Source organism: Capricornis sumatraensis, chromosome 2 (assembly GCF_032405125.1).
Source record: "Capricornis sumatraensis isolate serow.1 chromosome 2, serow.2, whole genome shotgun sequence".
Lineage (NCBI taxonomy): Eukaryota > Metazoa > Chordata > Mammalia > Artiodactyla > Bovidae > Capricornis > Capricornis sumatraensis.
The window spans coordinates 10,739,875-10,758,790 of record NC_091070.1 but is presented as its reverse complement, the minus strand read 5'-3'; the positions used below and the strand labels follow the sequence as shown (position 1 = coordinate 10,758,790).

Here is an 18,916-nt window from a genome sequence, read left to right as displayed (position 1 = left end):
AATATCGGAATAAAACAAGGATTCTTACTATCTTTGCTTATATTCAACATTGCGTTTGAGTTTCTAGTCAATTCAAAAATATCACAAGGAAAGAAACTAAATTGCATTTAACTTCAAATTAACTACTAGACCACCTTACCTGTCTCCTGAGAAACCTGTACTCAAGACAAGAAGCAACAGTTAGAACCGGACATGGAATAACAGACTGGTTCAAAGTTGGGAAAGGAGTACATCAAGGCTGTATACTGTCACTCTGCTTTTAACTTATGTGCACAATACATCATGTGAAATGCTGGCCTGGATGACTCACAAGGTTGCCAGTAGAAATATCAACAACCTCAAATATGCAATACAATTCTAATGGCAGAAAGCAAAGAGGAACTAAAGAGCTTCTTGATGAGGGTGAAAGAGGAGACTGAAAAAGCTGGCTTGAAACTCAACATCCAAAAAACTAAGATCATGGAATCCAGTCCCATTACTTCATGGCAAATAGATAGGGGAAAAGTGGAAACAGTGACAAATTTTATTTTCTGGGCTCCAAAGTCACTGTTGATGGTGACAGCAGCCATAAAATTAAGACGCTTGCTCCTTGGAAGAAAAGCTATGACAAACCTAGATGGCTAATTAAAAAGCAGAGACATCACTTTGCCAACCAATGTCCATCCAGTCAAAACTATGGTTTTCCCAGTAGTCATTTATAGATGTGAGACATGGAGCATAAAGAAGGTTGAGAGCTGAATAATTAATGCTTTTGAATTGTGGTGCTGGAAAAGATTCTTGAGAGTCCCGTGGATAGCAAGTAGATCAAACCAGTCTATCCTAAAGGACATCAATCCTAAATGTTCACTGGAAGGGCTGACACTGAAGCTGAAGCTCCAATACTTTAGCCACCTAATGCAAAGAGCCGACTCATTGGAAAAGACCCTGATGCTGGGAAAGATTGAGGGCAGGAGAAGAGGGCAACAGAGACTAAGATGGTTGGAATGGCATCACTAACTCAGTGCACATAAATTTGAGCAAACTCTGTGAGATAGTGAGACAGGAAAGCCTGGCATGCTAGGGGTCACATGGGTGTTCATGGGGTCACAAAGAGTTGGACATGACTTAGTCACTGAACAGCAACATGATTAGCTATACAATAGACAAGATGTCATTAAAGCTATTAACAAATTATAGGAACTAATAAGATCATTTAACAAAATTATTGGATAACAAAGCCAGATATCAAACAACTGCATTCCTATATGCTACAAAATATCAGAGATGCAATGAAAGAAAATATTACAAGAGAAATAAAAACCATAAGGTACTAAGAAGTAAGTCTAAGATGTACATGATCATTATAGAGGCAATTATATATATTATTGAAGAACATTAGAAAACACCTCTTCAAACTAATCTACGATTGAGTACAATTAAATCAAAATACCAGCAAGATTATTTGCAGAACTTGACAAGAGATTTTCATTATCATCCACTGAAATATAATGAAAGCTCTAAACAATGGAGACAACACATTATCAGGAATAATTCAGGGATGGACAACACATTCAGGAATAGACAGACAGAACAAACCACACAGAACTCAGACAGATATCATGGGACACTATATAGCAGAAGTGGCATTTAAACCAGAAGGAAAAGAAGAAAGTATTCAAAAAGGATGCTGAGGCAACTCATTAGCCATACAAGAAATAACTTAAGATTCCTTCCTTCTGCCATTAAAAAAGTGAAATTCCTGATAGAAAATGCAAGTAATTTGAGATTGACATGTACACATGATATTTAAAATGGATCATCAAAAAGGACTTACTGTACAGTCCAATATTTTTAAATGAGCAAAATTTATACACAGGCTATTTGGACAGGCACAAATGAAAACTGCCAGCAAATATGTGAAAAGATACTAAAATTCACTAATAGGAAATAGAAATAAACACAAAAATGAGTTAACACTTTATACTCATCAACTTGGCAAAAATTAAAAACATTTATAACCATTACTAACAGTAGGAATGTGGAGGAAAGGGGGCACTCTCAGCTATTTTGCTGGTAAAAAAGTAAAGACTTAGAACCATTTGGAAAAATAATCTGGTAATCTCTATTATAATAAAAGATCTGTCAATGGCAATAAAAGATTAAGTTGGAACCACATTCGCTACTTGGAGGAATTTCCAGAGTATTGATGAGAGAAAAAAAGGAAGGTGAAGAAATGCAGATATATGTAATCCTAGTTTACTAATATAAAAGCATACCCAAAAAATCCCCCAAAACCTCTGTATATACAAATGTATATATATTTTATAAATATATATATATATCTGCCCGGCATAATTAAGAGCACAAAAAAGAAAAAAAGGAATATATCCCAGGCTCTTTACACTATTCTTTTTATTTTAGTGAGCAGGGGTAGTAATTGATAGTAAAAAACAGAGGGAAAGAAATAGGAAAAAAATGACCTGAGCAATAAAGCTGCATTAAAAAAAGAGATCACATAAGAATTTATGATATGAAGTTATGCATTTATTTAAATTAAATATAAAAATACTTTTTATACTAAATGCAAAGTTTAAAAACAAAGACCCATATGAGAAATAAAACCTGTTAAACAATGTATCAAAATAATACATTAGTATGGTCACTACTTAATGCAGTCAACAAATATTTATTAAGAGCATACTGTGTTAAATGCTAGAAATAAAATTTTTCAAAACAAGTACAATTAAAAGAGACAATACATCAAGAAATGGTAATTAACAGAAATATTCTGAGACTAAAAACTTTACCTCATGTAATATATATTACCGGAAGCTGACCAGAGAGAGGAAAACAGCCATCATAATGAATATAAAATATATATATATATAAATATAAAAATATAAAAGAATAAAAATCGTGGCTCAAAGTAAGGAAGGCCTAAATTTCTTCTACACACAATTTCGCCGCCTGGAAGCACAAACACTAGAGTGTAAGTTTTCAAATTTTACCTTGCAACACACATTCTCCTACAGAGCAATACATGCGTGGCTGTGCTGGTGTGACACTCTGGGCTTCAGCCCTTTGTCAGTCTGGGGCCCTAGGTGGTGTCACCCTACCTGTGTCATTCTCTATTAAACTCCACCTCATCACCTGGGTCTGACAAAGTACTGAATTCTAGAGCTCATACCCCAAGGATTGCAAAAATTAGGTGCGTTCTCTGAGCGTTTCTCGTGCTTTCCACAGAACTTGTCTTTTATTTTTGAACTCTCATTTACTTATAATTTCCACTGGTCTTTCTTAACACCCAGGGAGGCTACTGGGATGGTCAACATGAGGGTGATTTAATGGGCACTTATTTAGAAGGAATCTAATAATATCAGGGGGAACTGAAGCTTGTACTATGAAAAAATGTGAAAATGTAGGGGATACCTACAAAAAAAGAGAGCACTGGTTATGGTAACAAGAGGGTAAAGCAGAGGGTAAAGCAAATGGCCACGCAAAAGTTTTGGAATTCAGCCTTGGAAAGGTAAGTGAAGAGAATCCAAAATGTAGCAGCCTCAGAAGGACTTCCACATCTCCAAATCAAACAGCACAGTCTCTAAAGGAAGAGCAGAAGAAAGCCTTAACGAGGCCACGTTAGAACATTTGCTGGACTAGGATCTCCTCTGAACTGGCTCAGAAGTCTCAAGGGAGGTGGTAAAGCTATTAAGAGGACATTAGGAAAACATTCTTGGCTTCAGTGGAAGCTTCTCCTTTAATGAGTCCAAACTAAATACATTAATAAACAGTACCCAAGGCTTTTCTTAGTTGAAGTACCATATTACTCAGCATCTCTGGAGCCACAATGACATTTCTGGGAAGGAATGAATAGCTATTTCTTCGTTAGGTTTTTCACAATTGATACAGATGCTAAAAGATGAAGGAAAATACTGGGGGGAAAATCCATCAATTCATTTTTCTGTATATGGTCTCATTTTATTGAAGAGACTCACAGAATCTGGTTTTCTATCAGAGCACAGACTGAAAACCACTGAGCCGAGCTCCCATACTACACTGAATTCCTCACTTAGTCTTCACTATCTTCTATTAAGATTCCATGCCCTGCCTGCCCCATGGGTTTCTCCATGAAACACTTTCAAATCTTAAGAAACCTGGTTCACTTTAGGTTATATGCAAGTATGGAATATTCCTGGTGGGGGCATATCAGGGAACTAGCATTTTAATATGCTACAAAATGCTCTGAAAAAACATATACAAATATCTATCTCATGTTTTTCACTTTATGTAATTCAACTGAAGATGAACAAGTAATATTCAATTTATAAAAAACAGCTAGTTAAAAAAAAAAAAGCAAGTCAGGAATTCCCCAGATTCCCAGAGTCAGGAGTTAAAAATGTTATGTAAGATTTTATGCAAATTTTGAACCTGCAAAAGAGTTCTGATTTGGGCTTACAGTCTAAATACTTCTTTGATGTTCCTACTATCAAAGCACCACCATTCTTACCTCATGCCACTAAACTAATCAAAGTTACTTTACTATCAAGTGTCTGACCAAAAAGAATCTCTAATTTGACAAATGTACTATAAGTTAAACAAACACTTTATTGTTTCCACAATGGTTCAACAAGGAAAGGCTGATGGTTACAAGCTTAACAATATTTGAATTCTGTTAATAAAAGTTCAGTCAACAACCATTCAAAATTCAAAAGAGCTATATGAATAGTCTGGGGAAACTAGAAAGCTACTTGCAAAAAAAAATGAAATTAGAACATTCTAAACACCATATAAAAAATAAACTCAAAATGGATTAAAGATCTAATCCTAGGAACAGATACTTTAAAACTCCCAGATGGAAACACAGGCGGTACACTTTTTGACACAAAAAGCGGCATTATCTTTTTGGATCCGACTCCTACAGTAATGGAAATAAAAACAAAAATAAACAAATGAGAGTTAATTAAACTTTAAATCTTTTGCACAACAAATGAAACCATAAATTAAATGAAAAGACAACCTATGGTATGGGAGAAAATATTTGCAAATGATGTAACCGAAAGGGTTTAATTTCCAAAATATACAAACCACTCACACTGCTCAAAATAAAAAAATAAAACAAACCTTATCAAAAAATGGACAGAAGATCTAAATAGACATTTCTCCAAAGAAGACATACAGATGACCTACAGACACATGAAATGATGCTCAACATGACTACTTATTAGAGAAATGCAAATTGAAACTACAATGAGGTATCACTTCATATCAGTGAGAATGGCCATCATCAGAAAGTCTAAGAATAATAAAGGCTGGAGAGAATGTGGAAAAAAGGGAACCCTCCCACACTGTTAACCGGAATATAAAGCCACCATGGAGAACAGTATGGAAGTTCCTTAAAAAACTAGAAGTACAGTTACCATATGGTCTGTCAATGCCACTCTTGAGCATATAACTGGAAAAGAAGGAAACTTTTTTGAAAAGATACATGCACCCCAATGTTCAGAGAAGTACTGTTTACAGCAGCCAACACATGGAAGCAACCTAAATGTTCATCAATCAAGAAATAGGTAAAGAAGATGCGGTGCATATGAACAATGGAATATTACTCAACCATAAAACAGAATGAAATAATGCCATTTACAGCAACAGGGATGGAATGGAGAACTATGCCAAAGACAAATTTCATATGGTATCACTTATATGTGGAATCTAAAATAACAATTACAAATGAACTTACTTACAAAACAGAAATAGACTCAGAAACATGGTTACCAAAGGGAAAAAGTGGTGGGGAGGGATAAATTAGGAGTTTGGGATGAATGAAAACATACTACTATAAACAAAAGGATGAACAATAAGGTCCTCCTGTACAGCACAGGGAACCATTTTCAATATCTTATAATCACCTATAATGGAAAAGAATCTGGAGAAAAACTATATATATGTATATATATATAAAACACATAATAGCAATCACTTTGCTGTACACTAGAAACTAACACAGCAAGGTATATCAACTATCATTTAAAACATATATTTTTAAAAGCTATACGAAAAGAAAATTATTGCACAACTAATGAAACATTCATCTCTCCAGAGAGATATCAACTGAGCTACGAGAACAATGCTGTCTGAAATGTGACATGTGAGGTCTGCAGGCCAGGGAAGGCCCTTACCAAGTTAAGTAAATCTGACACTCGTGTGCAGTAGCACATGAGCAGCTGAGGCTCACCAAAGGAAGTGAATTCCAGAGTGTGCGCATAACCCTACTGCTTAGACCAGGAGGAATGGGAAAAAAAGAACAGAAGGGCAGACAATTTTTAAAAACTCTAAATAAGAAAAGGAGAGTGGCTTTCCCTCAATCCATTTCCAATTACTAATACTGTGATTTTCATTAGGTGGGAACAGATAAAACTCTGAGGACCTAAGAACCTCATTAGATCACCAAAACAAAGCAGGTTTTAGCCAAAACTACAACTGCCTCCCTATAACACACTATATCAATACCCAGAAATCTCTGACATTCTGGAATTTTTAATGACAACTCCCAATCTCTTCACAACTTTTGACTGTCATAATTTGAACTAACATTGAATCACACATTTTAGGGAGGCAGAAGAATATAGTGGCTAAAAGTCCAGGCATACTTACCCACCTAGAGATTCAATTTTCACCATGGCCACAAACAAAATTCAAAATTAGTACTGTCATACAGTACAGGTATATCCATAAGTATTAATATCAAATAGAAAGCAAAGTGTTTTCTCTCCTTAAACATGATCTTTCCAGAACACCCTAAGCCACTTAACTTGGGAGTAGGAAAATGCATCAGGCTAAATTAATCCTTTCCAGTTTCCACTGCACTGTTTAACCCAAAATCACCTATTAAAAGCACATAGGTTACCACATATATTAAAGTGACAAAATATGAAATTAAACTTTTCTTATCAACAGTGATCCTCTATTGTACTGTCAGAGATGGAATTCCAAAGGACTGTTCAAGCTTTTAGTCAAAATGACAATTACAATGCAAATACTCAGGCTCTGGTTTCTCAAGAATAGGGGTGGGAAGCAATCTTTCTCTCCCTCTTTCTTTGTAATTTTCTGCATTCTGTAAAGAGAGTAGAAAATAAGCACGAAAAATTTCTCTAATCTTCTCTCACAAAAAAGAACAATTGTCTCTTCAGTGCTGTTCTTACGCTCACCAGATGCAATTTGCTTTGAGAACAAATGTATAAAAATCAAGGTTTTGTTTTGTTTTTTTTTTTTTAAAAAGGCTACCCACATCTGTATCTAATTATTCAACAAAGTATCCTCTTCAAAGTAATTACCAACTAACAAGGGTATGCTTCCTTTTATGAAATGGAGGAAAAATGGAATTTTAGAAAACAAAAGCAGATTTTTCTATCAGCTTACATTATAATTTCAGGTTTGCAATTTTCATTCCTAATTTTCAATGGGCATGTTTTCTAAAACTTAAAAAAAATTTAATCTGTCAATCTAAAAAGGTTAATGATCTTTAAGAACACGCAAGTACATCTGAAGAACATCACTTTTAAAGAAAAACATTTTGTAAAAGAAAAAAATAAAGCACTCTTTGTTTTTAAATCTTTTGGTTTCCTTGTTTCTAACTTTTTTTATGCTTTATATATCTAAGAAATATTTAAAGGTAATCTCACAAGTTTCCTATAATGACAATTATAAAACATAACCAAGATGATAAAATGACAATTCATAAATCTACACTAATATTAATGAATGAATGAATGAGTGGAGAAAATGACAAAGTACTTCCTGACAGTAGGATTCCTACTGATAAATGTAACAGATATGACAGAATATTTTTAAAATCACTGTTTAGTATCACTTACAGCAGTAACTATTTCATGTAAGAATCAATAGATGCTAAAATTTACAGGTGAAAATATGATGAAATATAGGCTATTTTCAAGTTTCAAAGGGTTTCCCCATAACACAAATAATTAACAAGCATAATGTAGTAACTTTACAGTAGAGAAACCTGGCAAGCAACACCTTAATCAATGTTCAGTTTTCATCAGTGATGGAACAAATCAACATTACATGCCTCCTGATCTGATAACCTAGAGAAAAAACAACAATAATTCTCTGGGTTTCCTGCCAGAAGTCTAAGACCTGAATCTAGTGATGAGAAAAAAAAAAAAAATCAACAAACCTAAAACAAAAGACATTCTACAAAATAACTGGCTAGAAAAAAAAAAGACTAAAAAACTATTTCAGATTAAAGGAGACCTGCCTCTTGAGAAACCTATATGCAGGTCAGGAAGCAACAGTTAGAACTGGATATGGAACAACAGACTGGTTCCAAATAGGAAAAGGAGTACGTCAAGGCTGTATATTGTTACCCTGCTTATTTAACTTCTATGCAGAGTACATCATGAGAAATGCTGGGCTGGAAGAAGCACAAGCTGGAATCAAGATTGCTGAGAGAAATATCAATAGCCTCAGATATGCAGATGACACCACCCTAATAGCAGAAAGTGAAGAGGAACTAAAAAGCCCCTTGATGAAAGTAAAAGAGGAGAGTGAAAAAGTTGGCTTAAAGCTCAACATTCAGAAAATGAAGATCATGGCATCTGGTCCCATCACTTCATGGGAAATAGATGGGAAACAGTGGAAACAGTGTCAGACTTTATTTTGGGGGGCTCCAAAATCACTGTAGATGGTGACTGCAGCCATGAAGTTAAAAGATGCTTACTCTTTGGAAGAAAAGTTATGACCAACCTAGATAGCATATTCAAAAGCAGAGACATTACTTTGCCAACAAAGGTCTGTCTAGTCAAGGCTATGGTTTATCCTGTGGTCATGTGTGGATGTGAGAGTTGGACTGTGAAGAAAGCTGAGTGCCGAAGTATTGATGCTTTTGAGCTGTGGTGTTGGAGAAGACTCTTGAGAGTCCCTTGGACTGCAAGGAGATCCAACCAGTCCATTCTGAAGGAGATCACCCTGGGATTTCTTCGGAAGGAATGAGGCTAAAGCTGAAACTCCAGTACTTTGGCCACGTCATGCGAAGAGTTGACTCATTGGAAAAGACTGATGCTGGGAGGGATTGGGGGCAGGAAGAGAAGGGGACGACAGAGGATGAGATGGCTGGATGGCATCACGGACTCGATGGACGTGAGTCTGAGTGAACTCCGGGACTTGGTGATGGACAGGGAGGCCTGGAGTGCTGCGATTCATGGGGTCGCAAAGAGTCAGACACGACTGAGCGACTGAACTGAACTGAAAGAGATATGATGGTTAAACGCCTTATTTAATCCTGTACTGTACCCTGGACCAGAAAAGGACTTTAAGTGGCAAAATTTTAATAAAACCTATAGGTTAATAGTATTGATCCAATGTTAATCTCCTGTGATAACAGAAGAGAATGTACACACCCTATTATTTAGATTTAAAAGCATCTACATTATGTCAGCAACTAGCCTCAAAAAAAACTTTTAGATATACATACACATGGAGATACATATATAAAATAATAAAGCAAGTCTGGCAAATATGAGTATTAGGGGAATCAAGGCAAAGGATCTACATTATTCCTTTGTTCTAATCACTCAACTTCTTCATAAGTCTGCAGTTTCAAAACAAAAATATTACCTTGGGCTTCCCTGGTGGCTCAGTGGTAAAGAATCCACCAGCCAGAAGATCCCTGGGTCAGAAAGATCCCACACGCCATGGAGCAACTAAGCCCACACACCACCACTAGTGAGCCCGTGCTCCAGAGCCCGAGAATTGCAACTGCTGAGCCCATGAGCCACAACTACTGAAGGCCGTGCACCCCAGAGCCTGTGCTCCCCGACAAGAGAAGCCACCTCAAGGAGAAGCCTGCGCACTGCAGCAAAGAGTCGCCCCCGCTCACCACAACCAGAGAAAGCCCACATGCAGCAATGAAGGGCCAGCACAGCCATAAATAAACAAAATTATTTACAAAAAAACAATGTGACCTAATGGATAAGTAACCTCCAGTTGGAATTTGACGATAGTCTAGTCCAGGGATCTGCAAACTTTTTCTATAAAGAGCCAGTCAGTCAATACGCATTTTAAGCTTTGTGAGCCATACAGTCTTTTTCACAACATCTCAACTCTGCTGTTGTGTCACAAAAGTACTGAAAATGAATGGGAGTGGCTATGTTTCAATAAAATTTCACTTACAAAAATCAGCAGTGGGCTAGATCCGGTCCATAGGCCAGTGTGCTGATCCCTGGCCTAGTTCACACCAAAGAAAATGAATCTGAATAATTATACCTTCAGTTCACATGTATGGAGCACAAGCTAGACACTATGTTAACTGTTTTATCCACATCAACTTATTTACTCCTGCACCAACATGATTAAGTAAATTGCTATGATTATTTCTATTTTCTACAGAGGAAATGATGTGAAGACTTAACTCATTAGAAAAGACTCTGTTGCTGGGAAAGAATGAGGTGGGAGGAGAAAGGGACAACAGAGGATGAGATGGTTGGATGGCATCACTGACTCGAAGGACATGAGTTTGAGCAAGCTCCCAGAGTTGGTGATGGACAGGGAGTCCTGGCATGCTGCATTCCATGGGGTCACAAAGAGTCGGACACTGAGCAACTGAACAACAGCAAAGGAAATCAGTCTAGAGAAGTTAAGGAACTTGCCCAAGGTCATACACCCAGTAAAGCGTAGGCTCTGGGTTTGAACCAGAAAGGGTCATCTACATACAAGGAGCTGTAAGCAATACGCTGCACTTCTCACATGGACTGAACTGTCACATGCAGCACCCAGGAACTAAAACCATTTTAACAATAGCTAAACAACCACCTAACCTCAGGATTTACATTACAAAAAGCCACTTTTCACAAACCTCCTGCAGCTGCTGAGAAATAAGTCCCAGTTGATCCTGTCGTCTTTCCACCAGCTCTCTTTCTGTTCGCATCTCTTTCTCTATTTCCTGAAGCCGCCGCTCCACTCGATCTGAAACCTTAACATAAACAAAGAAAAAAGTGCCATTATAGAGCTGCTAGGCAAAAAAAAAAAAAGACTAAACTGAAGAGATATTTTATGCCAGATACACTACTGCCTAAAGCATTTAAGACTGTGCCTTACTTGTAGAACCATTTTTAATGACATTTATAAAGCAGGTCACAAAAATACTCACTAAAAGTTGCAATAGTAAACAATCATTAGTTTCCAAGTAATCCAAACCTAGACCCCAGGAAAAGACTGAAATGTTTCAAAGTATAACCTGTGTCTAAAGATCAGAGTGAAAGGTAATAAATTAGAAAAGAGTGCCCTCTGGTGAGTTAGAAGACAATTACCAATTTTCCTACAACTGTATTTATTACTTTATGAATGATAAACTGTTCTATTTAGTTCTTTTTCATTTTAATTATCTAAAACCATGACCTGCCTTGGAAGGTTTTGATGTTCATATGCAACAAATAATTGAAAGGGCTTGTCAACCTTTGCTACTCTGATGTGCTAAAAATAAACCAACTGTAAAAGATCAAAAAATCAAGTCACATGGAAAAATGTTTAATTGGGACTCTCTAAAATAAACATGATAGAATTTATTCTCTGATGTAAGATTTTTCCTTGCTGAAAGTGATCCACATTCAAACACACTTCATGTGTATTATTATACAGTCCCCTAAATAAAATATACACTACTTGACTACTTGCATATATTTGGTATAGGAGGATACGATAAAAGACATTTGTATTCATTTAAGAGAAGCAATATATACAGCCCTGTTACAAGATATCTTTTGCCACAAATTCTATAGAGTCAATAAGGGTCTTGGTCACAAGGGATCTTACTGGGGCAACAGAAATATTCCAAACTAGATTATTAAAACAAGACCTGGTGCTGACTGTGGCTCAGAACGTGAGCTCCTTATTGCAAATTCAGACTTAAACAGAAGAAAGCAGGGAAAACCACTAGGTCATTCAGGTATGACCTAAATCAAATCCCTTATGATTAAGTGGAGGCAATGAACAGATTCAAGGGATTAGATCTGGTAGACAGAGTATCTGAAGAACTATGGACAAAGGTTCATTGTATTGTAAAAGAACAGGCAGTGACCAAAACCATCCCAAAGAAAAGGAAACGCAAGAAGGCAAAGGGGTTATCTGAGGAGGCTTTACAAATAGCTGAGAAAAGAAGAGAAAAGGCAAAGGAGAAAGAGAAAGATATATCCAACTGAATGAAGAGTTCCAGAGACTAGAAAGGAAAGAGAGGAAGGCCTTCTTCAATGAACAATGCAAAGAAGTAGAGGAAAGCAACAAAATGGGAAAGAGTAGAAACCTCTTCAAGAAAATTGGAGATATCAAGGGAATATTTCATGAAAGGATGGACATGATAAAGGACAGAAACAGTAAGGACCTAAAAAAAACGCAGAAGAGATTAACAGGTGGCAAATACACAGAGAAGCTCTTAATGATCTGAATAACTGCAATAGTAAATCTGGAAAACTCAGCAGTGGCCACAGGGCTAGAAAAGGTCAGTTTTCATTCCAATCCCAAAGAAAGACAACACCAGAGAATGTTCAAACTATCTCACAACTGCACTCATCTCACACAATATCAAAGTAACGCTCAAAATTCTCCAAGCCAGGCTTCAACAGAACGTGAATCAAGAACTTCCAGATGTTCAAGCTGGATTTAGAAAAGGCAGCGGAACCAGCGAACAAACTGCCAACAACCATTGGTTCATTGAAAAAGCAAGACACCGGAGCAAAACATCTACTTCTGCTTCATTGACTATTCAAATGCCTTTGACTGTGTGGATCACAACAAACTATGGAAAATTAGAGATGGGAATACCAGATCAATTTACCTGCCTCCTGAGAAACCTGTTTGCTGGTTAAGAAGCAATAATTAGAACCAGACAAGGAACAACAGACTGATTAAAAATTGGGAAAAGAGAAAGTCAAAGCTGTACACTGTCACCCTGCTTATTTAACTTACAGAGCACACCATGCAAAATGCTGGGTTGGATAAATCACAAGCTGGAATTAAGACTGCCGGGAGAAATACCAACAACCTCAGATATGGAGATGACACCATTCTAATGGCAGAAAGCAAAGAGGAACTAAAGAGCCCCTTGATGGAGTTGGAAGAAGAGCAAAAAAAGCTGGTTTAAAATTCAGCATTCTATTTGCAATTTTTTAAGGAATCTCCACACTGTTCTCTATAGTGGCTGTACTAGTTTGCATTCCCACCAACAGTGTAAGAGGGTTCCCTTTTCTCCACACCCTCTCCAGCATTTATTGCTTGCAGACTTTTGGATCGCAGCCATTCTGACTGGTGTGAAGTGGTACCTCATTGTGGTCTTGATTTGCACTTCTCTAATAATGAGTGATGTTGAGCATCTTTTCATGTGTTTGTTAGCCATCCCTATGTCTTCTTTGGAGAAATGACTATTTAGTTCTTTGGCCCATTTTTTGATTGGGTCGTTTATTTTTCTGGAATTGAGCTGCATAAGTTGCTTGTATATTTTTGAGATCAGTTGTTTGTCAGTTGCTTCATTTGCTATTATTTTCTCCCATTCAGAAGGCTGTCTTTTCACCTTGCTTATAGTTTCCTTTGTTATGCAGAAGCTTTAAATTTTAATTAGATCCCATTTGTTTATTTTTGCTTTTATTTCCAGTATTCTGGGAGGTGGATCATAGAGGATCCTACTGTGATTTATGTCGGAGAGTGTTTTGCCTATGTTCTCCTCTAGGAGTTTTATAGTTTCTGGTCTTACGTTTAGATCTTTAATCCATTTTGAGTTTATTTTTGTGTGTGGTGTTAGAAAGTGATTTAGTTTCATTCTTTTACAAGTGGTTGACCAGTTTTCCCAGCACCACTTGTTAAAGAGATTGTCTTTACTCCATTGTATATTCTTGCCTCCTTTGTCAAAGATAAGGTGTCCATATTGTGTGGATTTATCTCTGGGCTTTCTATTTTGTTCCGTTGATCTATATTTCTGTCTTTGTGCCAGTACCATACTGTCTTGATGACTGTGGCTTTGTAGTAGAGCCTAAAGTTAGGCAAGTTGATTCCTCCAGTTCCATTCTTCTTTGCTGGGCATACACACCAAGGAAACCAGAATAGAAAGAGACACATGTATCCCAATGTTCATCGCAGCACTGTTTATAATAGCCAGGACATGGAAACAACCTAGATGTCCATCAGCAGATGAATGGATAAGAAAGCTGTGGTACATATACACAATGGAGTATTACTCAGCCATTAAAAAGAATACATTTGAATCAGTTCTAATGAGATGGATGAAACTGGAGCCGATTATACAGAGTGAAGTAAGCCAGAAAGAAAAACACCAATACAGTATACTACCACATATATTTGGAATTTAGAAAGATGGTAATGATGACCCTGTATGCAAGACAGCAAAAGAGACACAGATGTGTAGAGCAGACTTTTGGACTCTGAGGGAGAGGGAGAGGGTGGGATGATTTGGGAGAATGGCATTAAAACATGTATACTATCACGTAAGAAACAAATCGCCAGTCTATGTTTGATGCAGGATGCAGGATGCAGGATGCTTGGGGCTGGTGCACGGGGATGATCCAGAGGGATGATGTGGGGTGGGAGGTGGGAGGAGGGTTCATGTTTGGGAACTCATGTACACCTGTGGCGGATTCATGTCAATGTATGCCAAAACCAATATAGTACTGTAAAGTAAAATAAAGTAAAAATAAAAATTTAAATTAAGAAAAAAATTCAGCATTCAAAAAACTAAGATCATGGCATCTGGCCCCATCACTTTATGGCAAATAGAAGGGGAAAAAGTGGAAACAGTGACAGATTTTATTTTCTTACACTCCAAAATCACTGTGGATGTTGACTGCAGTCATGAAATTAAAAGACTCTTGCTCCTTGGAAGAAAAGCTATGACTAACCTGAACAGTGTATTAAAAAGCAGAGCCATCACTTTGCTGACAAAGGTCTGTACAGTCAAAGCTCTGGCTTTTCCAGTAGTCATTTACGGATGGGCGAGTTGGACCATAAAGAAGGCTGAACACCAAAAAACTGATGCTTTTGAACTGTGGTGCTGGGGAACACTCTAGAGAGTCCCTTGGACTGCAAGGAGATCAAACCAGTGAATCCTAAAGGAAATCAACCCTCAAAAGTTGCTAAAAGGACTGATGCTGAAGCTCCAATACTTTGGCCACCTGATGCAGAGAGTTGCCTCAATGGAAAAGACCCTGATGCCAGCAAAGATTGAAGCCAAAGGGAGTGGCAGGGGATAGGATGGTTAGAGAGCTTCAAGGACTCAATGGATATGAGTTTGTGCAAACTCTAGGAGGCAGTGAAGGACAGAGGAACCTGATGTGCTACAATCTACAGGGTCACAAAGAGTTGGACACAACTTAGCGACTGAACAAACAGACACAAAACTAGATTATGGTGATAGGTGCATAACTCAGTACATCTACTAAAAATTATTTAATTGCACACTTAAAGCAGATTAATTTTATGGTAAACTATACCTCAAATCAGGTTATTTTTTGAAAAGACCTGGCAAACATAAGTTCAATTAGTCATTAAGGTTAAGCAAAAATATTCCATCAAAAATTAGTAGTTAACATTTACTAAGACTGGTAAGTCTTGGGTTTCCAATTTTGAGTGCTCAAGAGCAATTAAGATATATATAAGCAATTATATATATATAATTAATATATATATGATATTCAGAGTACTTTACTAAAACCTCAAAACACCTTTAGCATCAGATTTCTAATTTATTCTAGCAGTCAACACTAATATCCCAACAATTTACTACTGCATCTGAAATAAAGGCAGTACTTGCTGTTACAGAAACAATATTAAAAATAAATCAAAAAAATAAAGCTAATTCATTCTATTTTTACAAGTGGTAATACTTTCGTTGCTCACTCAATATGAAAAGTAATACCAACACATATTAAAAATAAATAATAGGGAATGATCTCAAACATATTAGGATGGCGATTATCAACAAAAACCAGAAAACAATGTCAGGGAGGCTGCGGGGAAACTGAAACCCCCATTGCTGGGGGGGTGCGCAAGTGTGGGGCCACTATGGAAAACAGTCCAGCGGCTGCTTAAAAAAGAAAGAGTAGAGTTACCCCACATGATTCAGCAACTGCATTTCTAGGCATACACCCAAAAGAACCGAAATCCGGGTCTCCAAGAGATTATTTGTATACCCATGTTCGTGGCAGCATTACTCACAACAGCCAAAAGGCAGAAGCAACTCAACTGTCCCTGTACAACGGTGGGTGCAGGGGCCTGGGGGAAGGAGGAATAAGTAGCTGCTGTTTGACGGGTGCAGCTCCAGTTTCGTAAGATGAAAAGACTTCTGTATTTGGTTGGACAACCGCGAAAGCACATAACACTAACGAACTGAACACTTAAAAACGGGTAAGACGACAAATTTTATGTTATATATATTTCACAATTAAAAATAAACAAATAAGATAGAATGATAAAAAAGTTTTTAATCTGTTAATATCATCTATCAGAAGAAAAATAACATTAAGTATTTTGTTGTATACTCCCAAGAAATCTTTCTATGCATATGTATATGACTAGTCAAACATAATTCCATTTCACTTAAATTTTTAAACAAAAATTGGGATATTAGAGCTTTGTAAATTTTTTCAGTTTATATATATATATATACAGTGTATATATACATATATACATATTTTTTTCTTTTTGCAGTTCACATATCATGGATAAATTTCCATGACAACAAATCTATATCCTGATTTTTAGCAAAGCTATAGTTTTCTGTCCACTGATTAAAATAATTCCCTGTTTATAATGGGATAACTGTAATTTATTTTTACTGGCACATGTTGTGACAGATACTCCTGTAAAGATTATTTTTGTAAACTCAAAACACAATCTTTACATAGAATTATTAAGGCAAAAGGTATGAGTCAAAAAAATTTTTTTAAATATGGACTTGACAGAATTTTGAACTTTTACCCAAATTTTTAATTCTAAAAAGACCAAGGTGATGAAGCAAGGTATTAACCATGAATCACAAAACAAACTAATGAGAAAACTGATTCCAATACAAGTCTCCTTTTTCAGCAGCATCTGTAATTCTCAGCTCCATTTTCACACACTTATTCATTCAGTAAGAATACACAGACACTAATTTGTTCCAGCTTAATGCTAGGCAGAGGTTAGAGATACAGCAATACACGAATGTATGCACAGACCCTACCTTTCAATAACTTTTATCCATTGAAGACTGACACTAAATGAGTAATTAGAAATTTTCTAATTAAATTCAATGAGTTGAACAACTGATGTACTTCAAGAAAGCAGGCTGTGCCTATTATTAGCATCCTATCAAAATGTAAGCAATTCAAGTAACTAAATACCAAAATCAAAACCCAAGATTATTTAGCCATTATCTACCTTACCACCATAACTGGTACATGAAATGAGACTGAGGTACCATATTTGAAGGACTCTCGGTTTTGAAATAATTGTCGTGTTAGGCAGTTTCTGACAGGGTTTCAACTGTCTCTGCTTCCTGGTGTTCACACACTGGTAATAACTTCCGCCCCTTGAGTGTGGGCTGGTCCTAGTACTTCCTTCTAGTGAACAGAATATGACATAAGTGATGAAGGGTCACTTCAACAATTAGGGAACAATAAATTAACTTTCAACTTAATAGCATGTTTTCACTTCTCGCTTGCTCTAAAGAGGCAAGCTGCCATGTGCTGAAATGCTTTGTGCCGAGATCACATGTCAAAGAAACAAAAGAGGTCTCTGACCAACAGTGCATGAGGCCTGATGCTTCAATCCAGTAACCTAAAAGGAACCAAATGAGCAAGGAAGGAGATCCATTCTAGTGAAGCCTTGAGATGACCGTAGCCTGTGAAAGACCCAGAGCCACACCTGAATTCCTAATCCATATTAACTGTGAAATAATAAAGGTTTAAAGCCACTAAGTTTTGGGAGATTTACTATGCAGCCATAGATAGTTAACTAATGTAACTTTTTAATTGATTTTCAAATAAATCCTCACCTGAGAAATAAACTAGAGTCTGATGAAGAAGAAGAAAATATACATATATTTGTTTTTTCTACTTCATCCACAAAATTTCTATCCACTTCACATAATTTTCTTCTCCATTTCTAATTATTAAGACCCCCATTTCATCCATGGTAGAGGGATTTTTAAATAGACAGGTAGCTGGTCAGTATTGAGAAATAGCTAAACAGTACTGAGAAAAAAATAAAACATATACACAAACTAGCATGATTGAAACTGAATAAACACACAAACTATTTTATGAATTTCATTGACTGTGTGGATCACACCAAACTGTGGAAAATTCTTCAAGAGACTGGAATACCAGATCACCTGACCTGCCTTCTATGAAACCTGCATGCAGGTCAAGAAGCAACAGTTAGAACTGGACATGGAACAACGGACTGATTTCAAATCAGGAAAGGAGTACGTCAAGTCTGTATATTGTCACCCTGCTTATTTCACTTATATGCAGAGTACATGCCGTGCTGGATGAAACACAAGCTGGAATTAAGACTGCTGGGAGAAATATCAACAACCTCAGAAATGCAGATGACACCACCCTAATGGCAGAAAGTGAAGAGGAACTAAATGCTTCTTGATGAAGGTGAAAGAAGAGAGTGAAAAGGCTGGCTTAAAACTCAGCATTGAAAAACCTAAAATCACGGCATCTGGTCCATCACTTCATGGCAAATAGATGGGGAAACAATGGAAACAGTGACAGACTTTATTTTCTTGGTCTCCAAAATCACTGCAGATGGTGACTGCAGCCATGAAATTAAAAGACACTTGCTCCTTAGAAGAAAAGCTATGACAAACTTAGACAGCACATTAAAAAGCAGAGACATTACTTTGCCAACAAAATCTGTATAGGCAAAGCTATGG

The 18,916-nt window shown here is 36.7% G+C and overlaps 1 protein-coding gene across 1 annotated transcript in view; it reads right to left on the bottom strand.

Annotated features, from left to right (window-relative positions):
• The window catches only part of CEP128 (centrosomal protein 128), a 441,766-nt gene that overhangs the window by 376,471 nt on the left and 46,379 nt on the right, over positions 1–18,916 (bottom strand). Inside the window, exon 7 of the mRNA XM_068966164.1 lies at positions 10,847–10,963. Within this exon, the coding sequence (XP_068822265.1) occupies positions 10,847–10,963 (117 nt within the window). The remainder of the gene's footprint in view (positions 1–10,846; positions 10,964–18,916) is intronic.